General features: G+C 38.2%; 1 protein-coding gene across 5 annotated transcripts; it reads right to left on the bottom strand.

Moving 5' to 3' along the window:
* Positions 1 to 4366: 4366 nt before the first annotated feature.
* Positions 4367 to 16946, bottom strand: LOC122651683. 5 transcript variants are annotated; one of them, XM_043845168.1, is made up of 9 exons: positions 15836 to 16946; positions 11782 to 11911; positions 10262 to 10755; positions 9450 to 9530; positions 9185 to 9280; positions 6540 to 6659; positions 6347 to 6430; positions 5922 to 6011; positions 4367 to 5158 (listed from the first exon to the last, which is right to left on the bottom strand). In XM_043845168.1, the coding sequence occupies exons 1-9, from the start codon at positions 16157 to 16159 to the stop codon at positions 4886 to 4888; spliced, it is 1692 nt and encodes a 563-aa protein (XP_043701103.1). In that variant the 5' UTR covers positions 16160 to 16946; the 3' UTR covers positions 4367 to 4885. The 5 variants fall into 5 exon arrangements, with proteins under 5 accessions (XP_043701103.1, XP_043701106.1, XP_043701104.1 ...); XM_043845171.1 differs by having other exon boundaries at positions 5922 to 5993; XM_043845169.1 differs by having other exon boundaries at positions 6540 to 6656.
* Between the last annotated feature and the right edge of the window lie 1320 nt (positions 16947 to 18266).

Raw genomic sequence — 18266 nt, 5'->3', positions numbered from 1 at the left:
GAGTTGAGTTGAGTTGAGTATGTACATAGCAAGTATAAAGGTGAAGCATTTTAATTTTTTGTTTTTAACTTTATTTGTTCGGTGGTGGTAGGGGTCTCAATGGGCCGGTTCGGGCCAGTTTCGGTTTGGGCTTTTTGGTTTCGGTGTGACTTTTATAGAAATCGAAACCAAACCATTAAAAAATGTTCGGTTTCGGTGCGATTTGATTTCGTGTCGGTTTCGATTTATGATAACGGATTGATATCGGTTTGGATTCGATTTGATACCGGTTTTATATAACTAGTAAGGTCCGGTTAGTGCTAATTTTTCTTCTCTTTCTCTTTTAAGTACATAACATATTTCAAATACAATGCATCTTTGTATCCTATGTCCTATGGCCTATGGATACAATTGGTTGGGTAATCACTAACAAAGGATATGAGATAAAGTGAGAAACTATCACAACACATTTAGGAGGCAATGAGGCATTAGGCATTTATTGATTTACTTATTTTTCGAGTTAGGTCGGTTCGGTTTGGGTTCGGGCTACCGGTGCACCGTCGGGCTAGCCCAAACCAAACCAAACCATTTGCCTATCTGGATCCACAAACCGAACCCGAACCATTAAGAGTTCGGTCCGGTGTGGTCCGGGCTCGTTCGGGCCGGTTTCATCGGTTCGGGTTGGGTATTGACACCCCTAGGTGGTGGCAAGATATCCTTGCTACAAGTCTTTCTCATGTCTTATAGATTGTAACCGTAGATTTGGCATCTAATTAATCTAAATCGTTCGTTGGATTGGCACATGATTATTGATTTTCGATCATTAATGAAATCAAAATTAGAAAAGAAAAAAAAAAATTATAGAGGATGGATCCTTTATGGGATTTGGCTAAAACTCGTCCGGTTTGGATGTCGAAGGGGATGCTGAGAGGTAGGACATAGAAACGGGATGGGGAGGAGGATCTGTGGATGTAGGAATGAGGAGGAGAGAGTGTATGGGGGAGGGGAATGCAAAGGCAGAAGGGAAAGAGAAGAATCGAGATCCTCTACTTCTGCTTGTCCGATACTGTCATGTGCGCCCCAGACACAACAGGGCGGTGAAAAGATCGCCTTACCCCTACCCGAGTGGGAGTAAGGAGATCTTTATCACCTTGATGTGTGTAAGACGCATGACAGTACCGGCCAGGTAAAAGTAGAAGATCCGAGGTAGGAGAGAGGGTGGGACAGGGATGCAAAGGAGGACTTTGGGGGAAGGTAGCTTCATGGTTATCACTTATCAGTCCAAAAATGCAATACCAACTTATTAACTCACACCTACTTTGTTTTTGTGTGTTTGTAGAAGTTGAAAGGTTAGATGTCATATTGTTGATGAGGATCAATCTCTCACCAATTTGCAATTCCTAGACTAGATTTCACTTACGATAGAGCCATAAGCTTACCCCAAAAACAACAAATTATAATGAAAAAGAAATAAAGTATATCTAGAGAAAAAGCACAATCAGAGGTGATGTATTGTCTCGGATTGGACAGATTTGGATTGAGTTAGAATCAAGTAAGGGTGTCAATTTCCAGCCGAACTGGTTAGACCGATTGAAACTCAAACTGAATAAAACCGTACCAGGTTTGGCCTTTCTTGAAACCAATAGAAACTAATAAAAGAGAATCGAATCGGAACGAAACTGAAACAAAACTTTGTCTAAATTGTTTGATTTCAGTTTGACTTTACTATTAGATCTAATCTAGACCGAATGCCACAAATGGGCTGCATGATAATGTTTATGTTTTTCAATCTCTTTGTTTTTTTTTTTCATGGGTACAAAAAAAAATAATAGAAATCCATTTGTTAATATCGATTTATTTTTTTGTTCTTAGGAATGAACCGAGACAAAAAAAAATTGTTAAGAAATAGACAAAAAAGAAGCTATAATTTGAAGTTTCCCTGTCCTAAAAATAAAAGAAAGAAATAAAGGAGAACTTACTCTTTAATGAGTACATGGTCAATTTGATGGGCAAAATAATAATTTCATGTTCAAAATAAAACACCACTTCCAATGCAACTTCAACCACTGCTGCCACCACCACCACCTCCTGCACCACCAACACCACCTTCTGCATCTCAACCATCACCTCCTCCACCGCTAACACCACCTCCATCAAACACGTTACTAAAAATAGAAATTACTATGCGTTACCAAACACGTTCAATAAAAGTGACAAGTGGGGCTATAAGAAGCCAAAAACAAATTCCTATATATCCGAAAAAAAGAAAGGAGCCAGGTTTTGACAACCTTGAGTAAAAAGTGGGGCTATAAGAATAGCCTTTAACCAAATCCTAAGGAGCATTTAAGAGCTCAGCCAAATTTCCAATGGAGAAGCTGCCAAAATCCTGTTAGAATATGACAGAATAACAATGCATACATAACACAATATGATTCCATTTGTGACTTACATTAGGAACAAAGAAGCTGAATATCTTTCTGGAATATTTGCAGGAAAACGGTCTAGTAAGGAGTATCTCATGTAAACATTTCCATAGGAATAAGATAAATTTATGACCATGATTCAATGAATCGATATCACCACTGGCTGCTTCGGTCCCAAATGTCTATTGCTAATGCCTGTCTTGCGTCAGTGACTCCGCGATCACCCTCTGAACGATCAGAATAAGGTTAAGTTTGAAGGTAATTAAGTTTTGTACTCTATTAATTTCCCAGTCCCTCCCTCTATTCGGGTGGGCGTCTGCCGGTTTTTCAGTCAGATCCCCCTAAAAACAGTATGTGTGGATCTCCTTGCATGCGACTGATGCATATCGATCAATACATATCAGTATCGTTGCTATCAATACCAATACCAATACCTAATGGTACCTGTTTTGGTGAATGTAATAACCAAACCTATCCAGATTTCCATTACTAAGGATCTTAATGTTAATGGTATGCTGAACAATGTTCAAAGGGAATACTTGAATTTTAAAATAAAAAAAAAAAAAACCCTGGGCGTTTAATTTAACCCACGCAGCCTGAAAGTAAAATTTTTTTTTCAAAGGCTGGGGCCGCTGGGCAGTGGTACAAGTACTAAAAACAATAGGGCAGTGGCTAGAAAAAATGTAAGACCAAGAAATACGGGAAGCAGTAGGCGCCACAAAGGGACCCAATTAGGGCAGACCATACACGTATCCAAAAGCTCCATCATTAGATTTGGGGGCTTCTGCTTGTTAAACCAAGACGACCCAGAAGGGCTATATCAGTGAGCCCAAAGGAATCAACAAGCTCCTCATGTCCAAAGGAAATACTGATAACAGGAGAGGAATATTCCAGTTCTTGTTACTATCAAGCAGATTACTACATTCTTTTTGCACACAATGCCTATGCTGAATGTTTTCTAGTATGGTTTCTTTTTTTGGATCGTAAACAAAGTAAAACTTGGGTGTTATATTTCGTATGTTGTTGAGCAGGTTTAAAATTTTTTATTTTGGTCCTTCTGAGAGTCACTATTACTAGTGAAGTATAACTCTTTAGTATTTGCTACTTGGCAGGCATTACATGAGTTAGTCCATGTGATGGCAAACCTTAATGGAAAATTTTTAATCCAAAATAAACAAGGAAAGTTGTTAAATAGAATTGAATATAAACTATAAAATATGAAATAACATTTTTTGTCTACTCAACCCCCTGTAGGTTTGCTTGGCTGGTTTATGATCCTAGATTCAAGTCCCCACCAGTGAAGCGTTACAAGGAATAGGGGAGGCTTCGTGTAACCGGGGTTTTCCCTTGGGTTTGAACCAAAAACCCGAGCAGATTCAAGGGTTTCCTAGTTAACAAAAAAAAAAAAAAAAAAACCGTACTTCTTATACTCACTTCAAGCTGAAATTGTACCAATGAGAAGCTTGCTTTATCCTCCATGTTACACTTCACTAGGCAAATTTGATTTTAACAGTCAAGGGCACAATGGCTCAATGGCGATGTTCTTTCAAGTTATTTCATCATTTAGTATTCTGTTGTAAATCATACATACATTCCTCTTTTGTTTTTGGAGAAATTCAAATCACATATATCTTAAAGAATGTAATATCAGATATTGCAATTAATTAACTTTTACCGATATCATAATGAAAAAAAAAGTCTCATAATCATCCATAAAACAAATTAAAACTTTTTGTTTCCCCCACCCAAAAAGAGGCTTTGTTTGGAACAATGAACGAAAATTATCTGTCTTCAGCACTTAATCGCATTTGAGCACAGAACTCCAATCTAGAATCAATATTGACATGTATTAAAAAAATATATAAAAAATTTTAAGAAGTTTAACCCTGGATTCTATCTTATAACTCTGGTTTTCAAATGCAGGTAAAAAATTGCAGTCTCAGAATCACAGGAGACTCCAACAATGCCAGTTAACTATAGGTCCCTTTATATTTTTCTCCTTAACCAAGTTAACCAGACTGTAATGCCTAATCAAATTATACACTGGTGGCTGATCCAACCAGACAAGGAATGAAACATCTTTTGCACCATACATGAATCCAGAATTATTTTTACAACTGAAAATGTAGTAAACATGGATGTTAACCGGATCAATTTACAAGGGAGTGCTCATTTCTGTCTTCTGTTTAAGCAATGACTTCTCAGTGACGAGAATTCCCGAGTGCTGCACCACGAGCACAACCAGAGTCCTGAGGAGAAAAAACTTCCATTTGCGGAGCTTTGCGACTCCACTCCTTCCTTATTGACTTTACATCAGTCAAGAGGACATGCGGAGGATGCTTGAATGTATTTGCAGGTACCCAGTCCCAATATTGAAAATATTGCTACTCTGTTCCCTCTCCTTTCATGTTTCTTGCTGACAGACACACAAGAGCCATTTGACCTACAGTATCAGCGAGATTGAACTCTGAGTAGCATTTTATTCATGTAGATGATCTCCGCCACTGTTTCTTCCCTTTCTTTGGATGTAATTTGAAAGGGCTCCAACTCTTTCTGCGTTTAGGAGTTTCTGAGAAGAGGCCCGAGGCTAAGGCCTTCTGAAGCCATATCTTAAACTCTTCTTCCTCTTCTTCCATCATCTCAGCATCCAAATCCCAAGGAAATCTGCTTGAGTTGGACCTCTGTGTTGCCTTCTCCAAGCCAACCATATTTACATGGAAGCTTGGCCGATGGGTATTAGGCCTACATTCCATACCCTGCCAAAAAAAAATCGAGTAAGAAGGTGAAGGTGAAGTTGAAACCAAGGAAAACTGTCCAAGGCATGAAGTGAAACAAATTCAAACTAGTCAGGAATATTTGCACAACATAGTTCAGGATCCATTTTAAAAGAGATCAATAACAAAGAAGCATTTGAGTTCCCCAAACACAGACCCAGAATTAGATTTTGGTTGTCAAAGATTAGTTTGTAGATATGGATTATTGTATTCACCAGATCGTAACGTGTATGCATCATGTAGAATTTTTTTTTGTCCTCGGACAAGTTTGACAACTCTCAGGGACAGTGACAAAAATGCTTTACTCTATCTCTTCCATTGTGGCAAGTAAACAGTTTTTTCCCAAGTCACTGTTTTGTGATTTAATATAATAAAAGCATACATGTAGCACACCATGCAATACTACGGCTAATATAGTTCCCAATAAACCACAATTACACAGACTACTAACTCCATACATTAACCTGGATATAAATTACCATTAATGAGATAAAAGCCAAAAGATAATGGAATATAAATAAAAATTTTACATAAGTGTAAATATTAATATAGCCGTCTTTGATCTTTACAAAATTTCTCTCTATCTTTGTAGGTTAGTATTGAACAACCACCTCATCACAATACCTAAACCAGGAAAATTACATAGTGAAAGCTGATTGAACTATATTTAAAAGGATCTTCAAAGCTTAGAATCAAAGCTACACACTAACCCAACAAGTGCTTAACATAAAATAAATGAAAATACCTGACAAAGAGCCCATTCTGACACATCAAAGATCTTACTTTCTGCACAAACAAAGGCACGCGGAATTTTGACCTGAAAGGAAAGATGAAACTGCTAAAACAAAAAATAATCATAGATACTAACAAATCCAGCAACTTAAAAAGAAAATAATATTTACTAAAGAGCTAAAGGCACATTTTTCTCTCTTCTGATCCAGAAATGACACAGGATAATTGTCTGAAATGCTACAAGATCAGTAGTGTAGGATGGTAGGGTGATTGGATTTAGAAACACAATACGAATAGCAAAAAGGAGTTGGGAGTTGGGAGTTGCTCCAGTTCCAGAACAATCAGCTAACAATTGAATGAATATCCAATGCCATTATCACAGCCGGCATTCCCTTGAGACAGGATTATTCAAGCAAGTTTCTTGAGGTAGATAAATACCTTTTGAGGCCTCGTAAAGAACAATGAACATCCATTCTCAACCCATCCATCTCCGTCCTTGGCTTCGTGATATTGACAGCAATCCTAATGCCAAAACCAATATTAGCTTCTAAATGTCTATAACACCAAAGCTCCAGCTATATTTGAAGTATAAACACATACTGATTTCGAACAAATTCAGAAGTAGCCTCACCTGACACCACCTGGCCTTGGCCTTAGTTCTATTGGTGCATATCCATATATGTGAATTGCCACACTTTGTGCAATGTATACGCCTAGACTCTTCGGAGCAATAATCCGTGCCATCCTGCTGCTTATAAGAAAAGTATCAAAAGCTGTTTCATTGAGTTCAATATCCACAGCGAGTACTCCACTAAAGCTATTATGAGGGTCCACATTAATTAATAAATTAAGCCAAACACTAAGCTTTCCTACTCAGAAATTTTGCTTGCTGCTTCAATATATTCAGGACAAACAGGGTACTGTTTCTACTTTGATTACGTTGCACTTAAATTCTAGACTAAATACTTAACAACAAATAGATGGATTTGTTTGTAATCCAGGTAGAGCAAAACCATAGTATCTCTACATGTGAAAAATCAACCAGGAAGTTGGGGAAACTGACGTAACGAGTTTGCTATGTTTGCTTTAATGGCGCTACAGATTTATTTCCATATCAATAGAGGGGACTTCTTTCCATAATTGCCACGGCAACTAGGTAACCCAAGGCGTTGGAGAGGCGCCCAAGCGTGCAGTATATGATTATGTAATATAGCAATGATAATTTTATATAATTATGATTATATGCAACATAAAATCATCATTGCAATTTTATATAATTATGCTTATATGCAACACAAGAGAGGGCAGACCTTGGTGCAGCGGTAAGGTTGCTCCATTGTGACCAAGTGGTCACGGGTTCGAGTATGGAAACAGCCTCTCTGCAAAAGCAGGGGTAAGGCTGTGTACATTATGACCCTCCCCAGATCCCGCAGTGGTGGGAGCCTCATGCACTGGGTACGCCCTTTATGCTTGCTCATATGCAACATAGAAGCCATATCAATTCAATATGATATAATTATGCTAGTAATGACCTAAAATGAGAGAACCAACATATAATAAATAAAGCATAGGACATGAATTAAGCAAATTTATCAAAAAACAAAACAATAAACATAAATGAACATAAACACATGAACTGTCAACAAGGCGTGTTGTCGTCTTGGACCCAAGAAAGAGCTTGGACGCCTAGGCGGCACCTAGGCAACTCTGGTTCTTTCCACTGAAGAACTGATACGACCAATCTGGACCAGCATTTTGATAGGTCTGGCGATGTTGACTATGTGGATGGTGCTTTTGTCTAGCACTGTAACACATCCCATACATAAGTCGAGATCAACTAATCTATTCAATCTAGCTTAATAGTCATACTCATCCATAGTCCATAGCCTAACGTAAGGCATCTTATTATATCTTACTTTAGTAAATTCTTCAATACACTGCCCCCCTGATGCCTTTTTGACACACCACAAACTGGGTAATGGAAATTCAACCAACACGAGACCAACTTCAATAGCTGAACTCCCCATACCTCAGCATCTCGGTTAATTTCCCTAACAAGAAGCAGTAATCTTCCTTGAGAACAATAAATAAATGGGAATATGGAAGGAGGTTAGTTGGAATTGCAGCCCCCAAGGGTAATTAGGAAGAGCACCATATATGCCATATGTAGGCTTAGTTGGCACACAAAAGACAGCCAGGTCTGTCCACTCTCCTACCTGTGTCAAGTTTCAGTCCAAAAGGACTTCACCTCATGGAGAAAGCAAGAACCTCCCCCTCCACCCTCCACGACAACCCCTTTTTTTCCTTAAAAGATCAATAATTGGGCCACTGAAAATAAAGAAGGAAGAGTCAAATGATGGGCTAAACAAGAGGTGGCGTCTCAAATGTGACATGTAGCCAATTGATTATCTATCTGATTCTCTTGATTAATTTCCTCTATCTATCTAATGCTCCCAGTGGCTCAAACCAAGTCACCCATTTTGCCAAGCCTATCCAGATGAACTCCCAAAGAACCTTTCACAAAAACGAGTACAAAAACTCAATTAAACTTAATCCTAAGTATCAGGGGTCGGCCACATGAATCCTATTCCACAATTCCTCTCTGTTAAAGGCCATAAGTATTGCTAACAATACATGTCATGTCTTCTCTCCACTTTAATCCAGGTCATCATCAGACTTCCTCTTGTACTTTTGACACCTCAAATTTGTAAAAAAATCACTACTCAAAGGTGTATTTGGGTGCCCTTGGTTGCACATGGCCAAACCATCTCAATCCACTTTTTGGCACCCAGCCACCTAGTAAATTATTGGAGCTGCTTTGCCACTCATTCATCTCAGTTACTCTCAATTTATATCTACCAAAACTGTTCCATTACAGCCCAAAATTAGGTCCATACAGTATTTTTGGTCTTATAGCCATCCCATAAGAAAGAGCTAAACAAAATCCATAAACAAATAAATATAGTAAAAGAAAACCCCTTCAAACAAAGGAACCCCCTTTGGCCCTGCTGCTCTTAGCTGCAACAGACAAAATTCACATCCAAGCAGACAACACTATGTTGGAACAAACAAAAAGTAACTATGAACACATGCACATACAAACAACAGCTAATGCAGATAATTGATAAGCAAAATTGTAAATTATTATTTCTCTCTTCACTATGTTCACTCATCTCAAATTTTGGTAACAGAACAGATAACATTGCAGAATTCCAAAATATGCTTAGAAACTGGCCCATGACTCATGACTAAAAAACAAGAACCTATCTACAATACCTTTTGTGAGCTACTGGACTTCTGACACACTCTTTTTGATTCATCCTTCCTTAGTTGATCATCATACTCTCTCTTTTTCATAGAATCTGCAAGAACCTGAAAATTCATCACTGTTACAAGTTGCCAAGGCCATTACAGGTTTTCATGAAGTAGCACCAGTTAGATATTACCAATCTAGACAAAATAACTAGTACAGAAGCTGCATAGACATGATGTTAAAAATGAAGAAAATCTAGATTGCAGTTTCTAGTAGATGTGAACTTGCCTCGTATGCACACTGAAGTTTTTGGAATGATTCACTTGCAAGTTGACTTCCCATATTTTTATCAGGATGCACAAGAATGGCCTGTACAGAAAAAATAGAAATCACATGAATACACAAAAAATAACCATAAACAAAAAGAAAAACAGACAATATCCACATAACTCAAATTGAAGCACAGTAAATATCACGCAGCAGTACTACAGCCAGAAACAATTAAGGGTAAAGGAGAGAGGAAGATCACACCAATAAGGTGCTTCAGCCCACCATGCAATCGGCAGGTGTAAGGCTGCTTGATCCTGTAGCATGCAGAGTATTAAACTTACTAGAGGCATGCACATGCAATTCAGCAAGTGTCGAGCTCTCCCGATCTGATTGAGAGAGATGGTTGCATACTGGATAACGGAAGGGAGTAAGGGGAGAGGTGCCACCGTTTGTCAATCTCAAGTAGTTATCTTATGGGAGATATTGTGATGTAACTACAGTGATGACATTCGGTTCCAGTATAAGATCTCAATTGATTCTTTGTATAGAGGTTGAGAGGGGGGGGGGGGGGAAATGGCTTTACATACTAAACCACATTGGTGTATAGATTTAGCATTGAAGTGTGCAGTCATATGTAGAACAGAGATACAGAAGCATAACCTCAACCCCAAACCCAAAGAAAAAAGGAGGAAGAGAGACTACCCACTCCTTGGGTGGACCCTACAGATTATCTACATACACGGGAACATGATAAGACATATGAATGAGAAACAGAGGAGAGAACTCTCAAATGGGAGCATGGCAATGCAAAGAGCTAAGAATAACCATACCTTTTTCCTGTATTCCCTTTTCAATACAGTAGCATCAATGGTCTTGTAAGGAGGAAGTTCAAGTGTTTCATAATGATTCCCACTATTCTTTATCCTCTTCATCTCATCAACTGAACTCGTGTCTTCTTTGACCACTCCGCTAGCAGAGCATTCTCTCTGATTGTTCACAAAATTCAAAGTGGTAGATGGTTTGCTGGATGATTTGTATGAATGTATGTTCTCAGCATCGCTAGTTGGAACAGAATATTCACAATCCCCTGAGAAGTCATCATCTTCTGTAACTGTTTCTGATTCTTTTTGCTCTTCAAAATGTGTCTCTTCAGTTGTATTGTCACACCCTTGGAGCAAGAAACTGAAGAGATCATTCGAGAGGAACGCAAGGTTTATTGAGAGGAAAACCCCGAGCCACCCAACACGAACCTTAACACAATAAAGGGCATATATGGTTGCCATTAAGACCACGATCCGTGCATGATTTAGAGAGAACAAATAACCTGTTGGTAGAATATTCGAAGATTTTAGTACGCAGAGAAAGATGACAAGAAAAAAAAAAGGATATAGAGACAACTTTGATGCACTATTTCAAAAGAATAACGATCAAAATTGTGACCAGTGCATTAAAAAAAAGCCAAATATCATTGTTCCAAACTTTTGCCTGACATCAGGTTTTGTCATTAAAGCTATCAGGTTTGAGAATGCTCACTGTGCCAAAGCAAAAGGTCAAACTTCCATGATCTTTGTTCACAGATGTCATTGAAAATTGATGTGTAATGTTGACACTCCAGAGTCATTAAAAAAAGGATGGGAACTCTACTGTATCAACATGATGGGGCTACACATTATCAAAAAAAAAAAAAAAACATGATGGCTACACGAATATACCCGCAGCAATGATCCCTGTTGCATATCGGGGGCTAGGGGCCTAGGACTCACTATTTGATGAATAGTACCACAAACTTTCAAGAAAGAAATACTACAAAGTAGGAAAAATTTTCCAAATAGCCCAGAGAAGAAGCCAGTGATTTTCCATGAAGGCAAGATATGGCAAAGAACCCACAAAAGAAAATCATCACAATCATCCAATCAGACAGGTGAATAATCCATAGAGAGGAACGCATACATGAGAGAGATACCAAGAGGGGGATATCACCGCCAGCACATCTGCTACAAGATCCTTTGTGCCTTGTCATAGTTTTAAAATATTGTGGTCAGATCGCTTGGATAGTCCGATCTGGATCCATATCAAAAAAGACAAATCCAATCTATTCTATGCAGTAGACTACTGAATCCACTGTGTTTATTAAGTCTTTTCTTCTTGGACAATCCAATCCAGAATGATTAGGATCAGTGACACCCAGGACTGATCTGTACGATTATATTGATACTTAAATCTTGTTTTTTCTAATACCCTCTAGGTACTTCACATAATGCCAGAACCCAAACAAAAAACAGGATGAAATATTAACCATGAGGGGCCCAAAGGACAAAGAAATCAGTAGTTAAATAGAGTAACACCTTACCTCCAACAATAAACAACGTTCCCGCAATCCAAAAATTACCATACATCCACAAAGTCAAAATACCAAACAGCCCAACAATAAAAAGTCCAGGGGTATAACCCAAGTATCTAACAGCAGCCCCAGCAGCTCCCTGAAAGAATAAGTCCATTGTCAATCCATTGTAATTAAAGCTAAACTAATCAAATGCATCACATGAAGAAGGTAAGGATCATTAGTCTTTACATATTTAACAGTAAATGTAAAGACCTTTCTTCAAAAAGACATGAGTAAAGAGTTGGTTTAATGTTTAGTGTATCTCTTGTCTAGTTGCCTAAAAAAGCAAATGGAAATTCTGAAGTGCAGGGTAACCAATTAGGATTTTAAAGTAGAGAGGATGAAATAATGAGAAAGGGGCTAGTTTTGTTTAAATTCCATTGCTTTAAGACAACACAAGAATATTTATCCATTATAAAAATAAAAAAGAAAACAGTAACGCCATATGCATATATAGAAAAAATGACTACACAAGAAGCATCATCAATCTCTCAGGAATAAAACATACATCAACCCCCAAACATGTGTCACAGCATATCGAGGAATTCTTTGAGGGCTAAAAGCCAATCTATCAATAGCACCATTATTCACTTTCACAGGCTTTGAATTCCCCTTCTGTTGTCAAAAATATTTATTTTTCACTCTTCACATGAGCACCAACAGCAAAAGGAATAGCTTCCAAGAACAAGCATCCTTGGACTCCATTGTTGATGCTCATTATTTTTAAAATATCTGATTCATTTCACTTGGCATCTCCCAAATTACTTTCAAAAACTCTTAAGAATGAATTATTTTTCTAGGTATAATAACTCAAACCAACTCAACTAAACCTTTTCCCAACTAAATGGGGTCAGCTACACATATCCTGTTTCACCATTCCACCCAACTTAAGCCATTTTGGAGTAACCCCAAGTAATTTTCAGTGTATACCTTGGTTTTTCAGCCTCTCTAGATGCATCTTTCAGCCTTTCTAGTAGCATCATGTCACTCATCGGTGTGCCCACAGGCCTCCCATTCAATGCCCATACCACATCAAACATCTCTCCTTTAACTTATCTTCTATCGCGGCCATATCTAGATCATCACACATTTTTCATTTCTTATCTTTTCCTGTCTAGTTTTTCCACTCATCCATCTAAAATCCAGATCCCTAATATATTAATTTTGTTTATGCGCTGTCTCTTTGTCACCTAAAATTCAGCTGCATACAACATTGCTGGCCTCATTCTGTCCTTGCTTCGACTTTTAGTAGGTTAAGCCTATCATGTAATGCTCCAGAAGCAACTCTCCACCTCACCCAACCAGCTCTAATTCTAGAGTTAGATCTTCTTTTATTTCTCCTTTGTTATTTACAATTGAGTCTAAATAAAAGAAACTATCAATTTAAGTTATCTCCCTGCCATCCATTTTAGTCCTAATTATTGTTTAAAACCTCTTGGCATTGAAGCATCCTCCATGATTCCACTTTAGCACTATCCACTTCTTTTGTTTCTGCAACCAAAAGAAGTAACAAACACGCATATCGCACACAGTAAACAGGTGTTAGCTGATTCTCCAACCCTTTCACAAATGGCACATCTATTCACAATTTTAATTCCCCTGCACTTCAGATTGTCAGCAGTCAAATAGCTTATCCACAATTCTCAATCCCCTCGACCCTAGGACAAATGGGTTTGTTTCATATATTCGGCTGTGGTAAAAAAACCTGACCTTGCACAACTTAAAAGTTGTGAAACAGTTTGAGGAAAGGCTCTCCTACTGTCCTCCCTCCAAATCGCCATGTCACCACCAACACCTAGTATATTTACTGCTTAAAGAATCTAAAAATACGATGTAGTATTTTATCAACTTCCAAAGCATTTAGGTTTCTTTAAAATGTGGGCAACCAAATAACTTTTCCCTCTACTTAATTCAAACAATGCACTAATAGATTGGTTTGTTGAAGACACCACCCATTATGGATTCAGACAGCACTTGTAACCTTACTCAACCAAACCAAATGTCATCCGAGAATCCGATTCTATCCTCATTTCCTCACTTCTGCATCTGTAGGTTTTCTGCAGGATTCCATGTTTGCAGAAAGAGATTTTCAAGATAATGAGTTGAAAGAATTGGCAAGGCATGGGACTAAAAGTAGAAGTTGAATCTTTCTTAGAACTAAAAAATATTGAATAAGTATATAGAACTATTGCACATACTCCACATAGACCTCTAGGAATCAGTACTTTCAAATTTTGCTCAAGCTTCAAAGAGCTTCTTCCAAGGCTACGTATTGAAGCATTTTTTAGGGTGCCAAATGCAAAAAGTCTAAGAAAATGACAAGTATTTACATGAGAGCTGATGTTCCTCTCTTGAGTAGCTTTCTTTTTCTAAGGGAACTTGTATAGCATTGAGGTAGACCTTGGAGGCCTTGGACAAACACATGCCGCCATATGCAGAAAGATATTGTGACCAGCCCTTAATTCATGGATGGTCAATGGGCAAATTGCTTATTTGAGCTATTGGAGGAATGGGTTGGTCATTCGCCCATTGGACAAAGCGGGAACCTTCAAAGTCAGTCATGTTTTGAATTTCATGGTCCATATCAACTGTTTGTCCCACCATGTAGTGTACATTTTTGTTTTGTAGTTTGGCTGTAAAGATATTGACATTTACAGGTTAGTTACACAAAAAATAAGAACTCTACAACATGTGGACTAGTAGGGTGCCAACTAAGCCCCATCCAACCAAGCTTGGGCGGATCAGTGACCAACAGTATATACATACAGATAGATACAAACATATGTTAGTCTCAGAAAAGACCACGTTTCCAACCTTAGCAAGATGGCTCTTTGAAACTAGCCGCATGTCAAATTTTGAGGCCCACAATTTACAGGACTCCCTCCCTTATATCTTCAACCATCGAACCTTTTTACAAAATATCAACTTCCCAACCAATTTTTTAATTTGTCCAAAAGGACTTAAGGCACTTTGCAAGAGGTTTGATTCAGACAGCTACTTATGAAATGCACACTAACTATGGGCTAAGTATTATGGGAAAATCCCATGATGCATCTAAGACGTGGTGCTTGCATTATCTTAAATTGCATATATTGACAGACAGAACAAGTCCACATGTTTCTCCTGAGGTGATCTATACCATAATCATTATTCCAGATTCAGGCTCCAATTCTTTCTATACAAATGTCATATCTAGAAAATTAGCTGCTCGTGACAGCTGGTATATCTAAACATTTCTATAAGGCTAATGATTTAGTTAACATGTAACTACATAACTATGCTTCATAGAAAATATTATCCTAAAATGTAATAGAATTAGCAATGTATTTCTGCTAGTATTTATTCCATCAACAGGAGTTCTAGGGTGTATCCAGATGTTGCTGACATATAATAATCCTCCCTCCCCAACCCAAAAAGAAATGGCACTGGCATCTAATTTCTAGAACGCTTCCATCAAAACAAACAGAAAGTTATTAACTGTATGAATATCAATTAGAAAACAGCCCTGCAGACAAGAAAACTCCATATACAGATACATCCTTGCATGAGGAATCTTTTGGTCATGTTGCACGCAATGAAACTTCAGGTTTCTTCACCAGCGCATCATCCAAGTGGAACAATAGTTGGCTATCAAACAATTTGCTAAAATCACTATCTTGTAGATCTACTAGCATCAGGATCTATAAAATGGACAATCCTAACAACCCTAGAGATGGAACTCTTAAAGTTTAATAATTTATTGTTGCCTTTTGGGAATTCTAGAATTTAGACAATCTAGGCAATGCAATTTGGGGTCATTTACTTTCCATGTGCCATGTTGAGAGTGGATGGTTATGAAAGTCTGATAGTTAACATCACCCATGGACCATTGCAATTGCAAATTCAGCATTTCCAATTAGAACTGAGCCACAAGCTTCAAGGCAGATAAAAACGGTATATAACTCGAGTGATCTTATATTTGACCAACACACAATCAGAAAACATCTAGAAAAAAGAAAATATTCAAAAAGAGTCGACTCACCAAACTCAGGAGTACATATACCAGGCAAGAAATAGATGTCAAACTAAGAAAGCAACTCCACATTGTAACAAGCAAAGCCGCCGAACCCAGGCTGAGCATAGACCCAAAACCCTGGACAATACAGTCCTTCCACTTTAACAACAAAGTCATTAGACATTTCCCCATCTTTACACATCCACTGTAAACCATCGGCCAATGGCGATCTATCAAAAAGACAATCTTGTCTCTGAAACAGCTCACTGCAGTCCTCGACCTCGAGTACACGCGCTTCTGTGACTGCAGCCATTTCCATCCTTGCTTGAATAGCCCTATATCCTCCATCATGCAAACCTAAAATCCCATGAACAGTCCTCTGAACTATTTTCTGATCTTCTTAACTATCAAGCTCAAACGCGAGATACTCCAAGATACTATCTGAATTCCAAATAAATCCACAACCAGTCCTGGCTATTAAAATTTGAGAGTCTACAGCTTCTTCGCTGCCGATGCGAAGCTAAAGCATCAACCGAATCCATAACAAGAGCTTGACCCTGCACTCAATTTGCAGAACTCCAGCTCCCGCCAACCACTCGAGCACTTCACACTTCTCACTTCACGTGTTTCACTCCAAACCAAGGAGGAAAATAAGATCCAGAAATTTCCATTTTTTCCAAAAGCATCAACAACTCACCGTTAATGAACTTCACAAAGAAGAACTTCGCTCCTAACTAACTCCCCCAACCCCCCCAAAAAAGGTATGAAAGTAATAAATCCGCACCAGAATCCCGCGGAAAGAAGCCCATTCCCCGTCAAAAAATTCAGTCCGATTCCTTCACAAGTAAGTTACTAAAAAAGCAAACTCCATTAAATTCCTCCTTTTCCCTTTCTTTAACAAGTACAAGTTCTGACTTTCAAAACCTCCCCAAAATCTCACAGAAAATCCAACTATTCCAGTCCAATAAATCAGCTTCTTCACAAATTAAATCTCAAAACCAGGTTAAACTTAAGAGGGGAAAAAAAAAACTCAGATCAGTTCATCTAAGCTTTACGATTTCATCAAATACCGAAGAAATCAGAACCATAGAAGGAAACTCCGACAGAATTTCTGCCCCATCAATAGGGGAAAAAAAAAAAAGGGGAAGCAAAAAAAAAATTAAAGCGGTGAAAATTTTCTTTAGCTGAGATTCCCACAAGGAAGTGAGGAACCCTATTAATATGTAGCCTTTGAAACCCTACAAATCTCAAATAACAGAGCGTGACGATGCCATGGCTTTTCTTTCAGGCCTTGCTCGTGAAAAAGAAAACATAATAAGTGGAAAAAGCTCAGAAAAGGTCCTCATTAGAGTGATGAGAGAGTGTGGACTTTACTGGGTGGACCAAATTATATGCTATGAGAAGATCCACTATTCTCTCATGCTCTACGACAAGTTTCACCGTAGAATGCTTGGGAAATGATAGAGGTGAATGTAGCATATCATAGCCTTTCTCGTTAAAGTGGATAATATGAGATTATTAAGATCTTCTCTGAGAGTAAATTAGGGATTTAAGGATTACGCAACTAATGACTTTGTCAGGACTCGGGACGAACCAAAGCTAAAATCCGGTTCTGTACAAAAGCTGTGGGGGAGAAAAGTGGGCCCAAATGCGCAATTAATAGTCACGTGCTTATTAGTCAAATGTTGCATGCGGTGTCATTGCGATTTGCGACACGCATGCCTTTAATAAACCGGTAGTCAGGTGCTGTCGTGGCCTGCGCCTTTTAACCCTAAATTTGTTCGACTTCCTTTAGAACTATGACACATGAAAAAAACCACTTATGGTTTGATGTTTCTCATTATGCCATAGTGGGAAATCACACCAATAAGGGGGGTGGGAGATGGACTCTTATAATAGGAAGACCATATTTTGTTTGAGAAGAGACTCTATCAGTGTGGATCTCATGGCTCATTTATGTGAGAAGGAGTGGGAAAAGAATCCCCACTCGATGTTGTCAAGATCTTTTCCCAAAGTATATTTATCAAATTGGTAGTTATTATACCTTGATATTTCATCTTTATATGTCCAATATGAGGAGGAAGTGAAGACTAAAGTGCATCCGTCAATAATTTTTAGGGTTCTAAATGAACAGATATGACATAGTATAATTCAGCTTCTCTCTCAAAAAAGAAAATTTTTTATTTTAAAAAGAAAAATCGCTAACCCAATAAAGCGAGGTAATTGACCATATTTTGTTTGAAGAGAGACTCTATCAGTGTGGATCTCATGACTCATTAGGTTTTAAATTGTAGTTGATTTTTCAAATGCACTCAAGTCAGGTCATTCAACCTTAAAAATTACTTGCCAACTTTATACCCAATAAAGAGAGATAGTTGTAGATTGGGGAGAGAAAGATGGGGTGGGGGAGTAGGTTAAAAGCATAGTTGATCGCTCTAGTAGTCTTGTCATCTACTAG

The sequence above is a fragment of the Telopea speciosissima genome, chromosome 2 (genome assembly GCF_018873765.1).
Source record: "Telopea speciosissima isolate NSW1024214 ecotype Mountain lineage chromosome 2, Tspe_v1, whole genome shotgun sequence".
Lineage (NCBI taxonomy): Eukaryota > Viridiplantae > Streptophyta > Magnoliopsida > Proteales > Proteaceae > Telopea > Telopea speciosissima.
The sequence above is the reverse complement of the archived record's forward strand: the minus strand, read 5'-3'. Positions and strand labels throughout refer to the sequence as shown.

Bases quoted from the DNA above. Each gene is read 5' to 3' on its own strand.
- LOC122651683 (XM_043845168.1), bottom strand. From the start codon at position 16,159: ATGATGGAGGATATAGGGCTATTCAAGCAAGGATGGAAATGGCTGCAG. The intron at 6,660-9,184 runs GTATTGTAGATA...TTTTCTTATAAG, and splicing joins AGTCCAGTAGCTCACAAAAG to CAGCAGGATGGCACGGATTA. The intron at 6,431-6,539 runs GTGAGGCTACTT...TTTTGGCATTAG, and splicing joins CCAAGGCCAGGTGGTGTCAG to GATTGCTGTCAATATCACGA.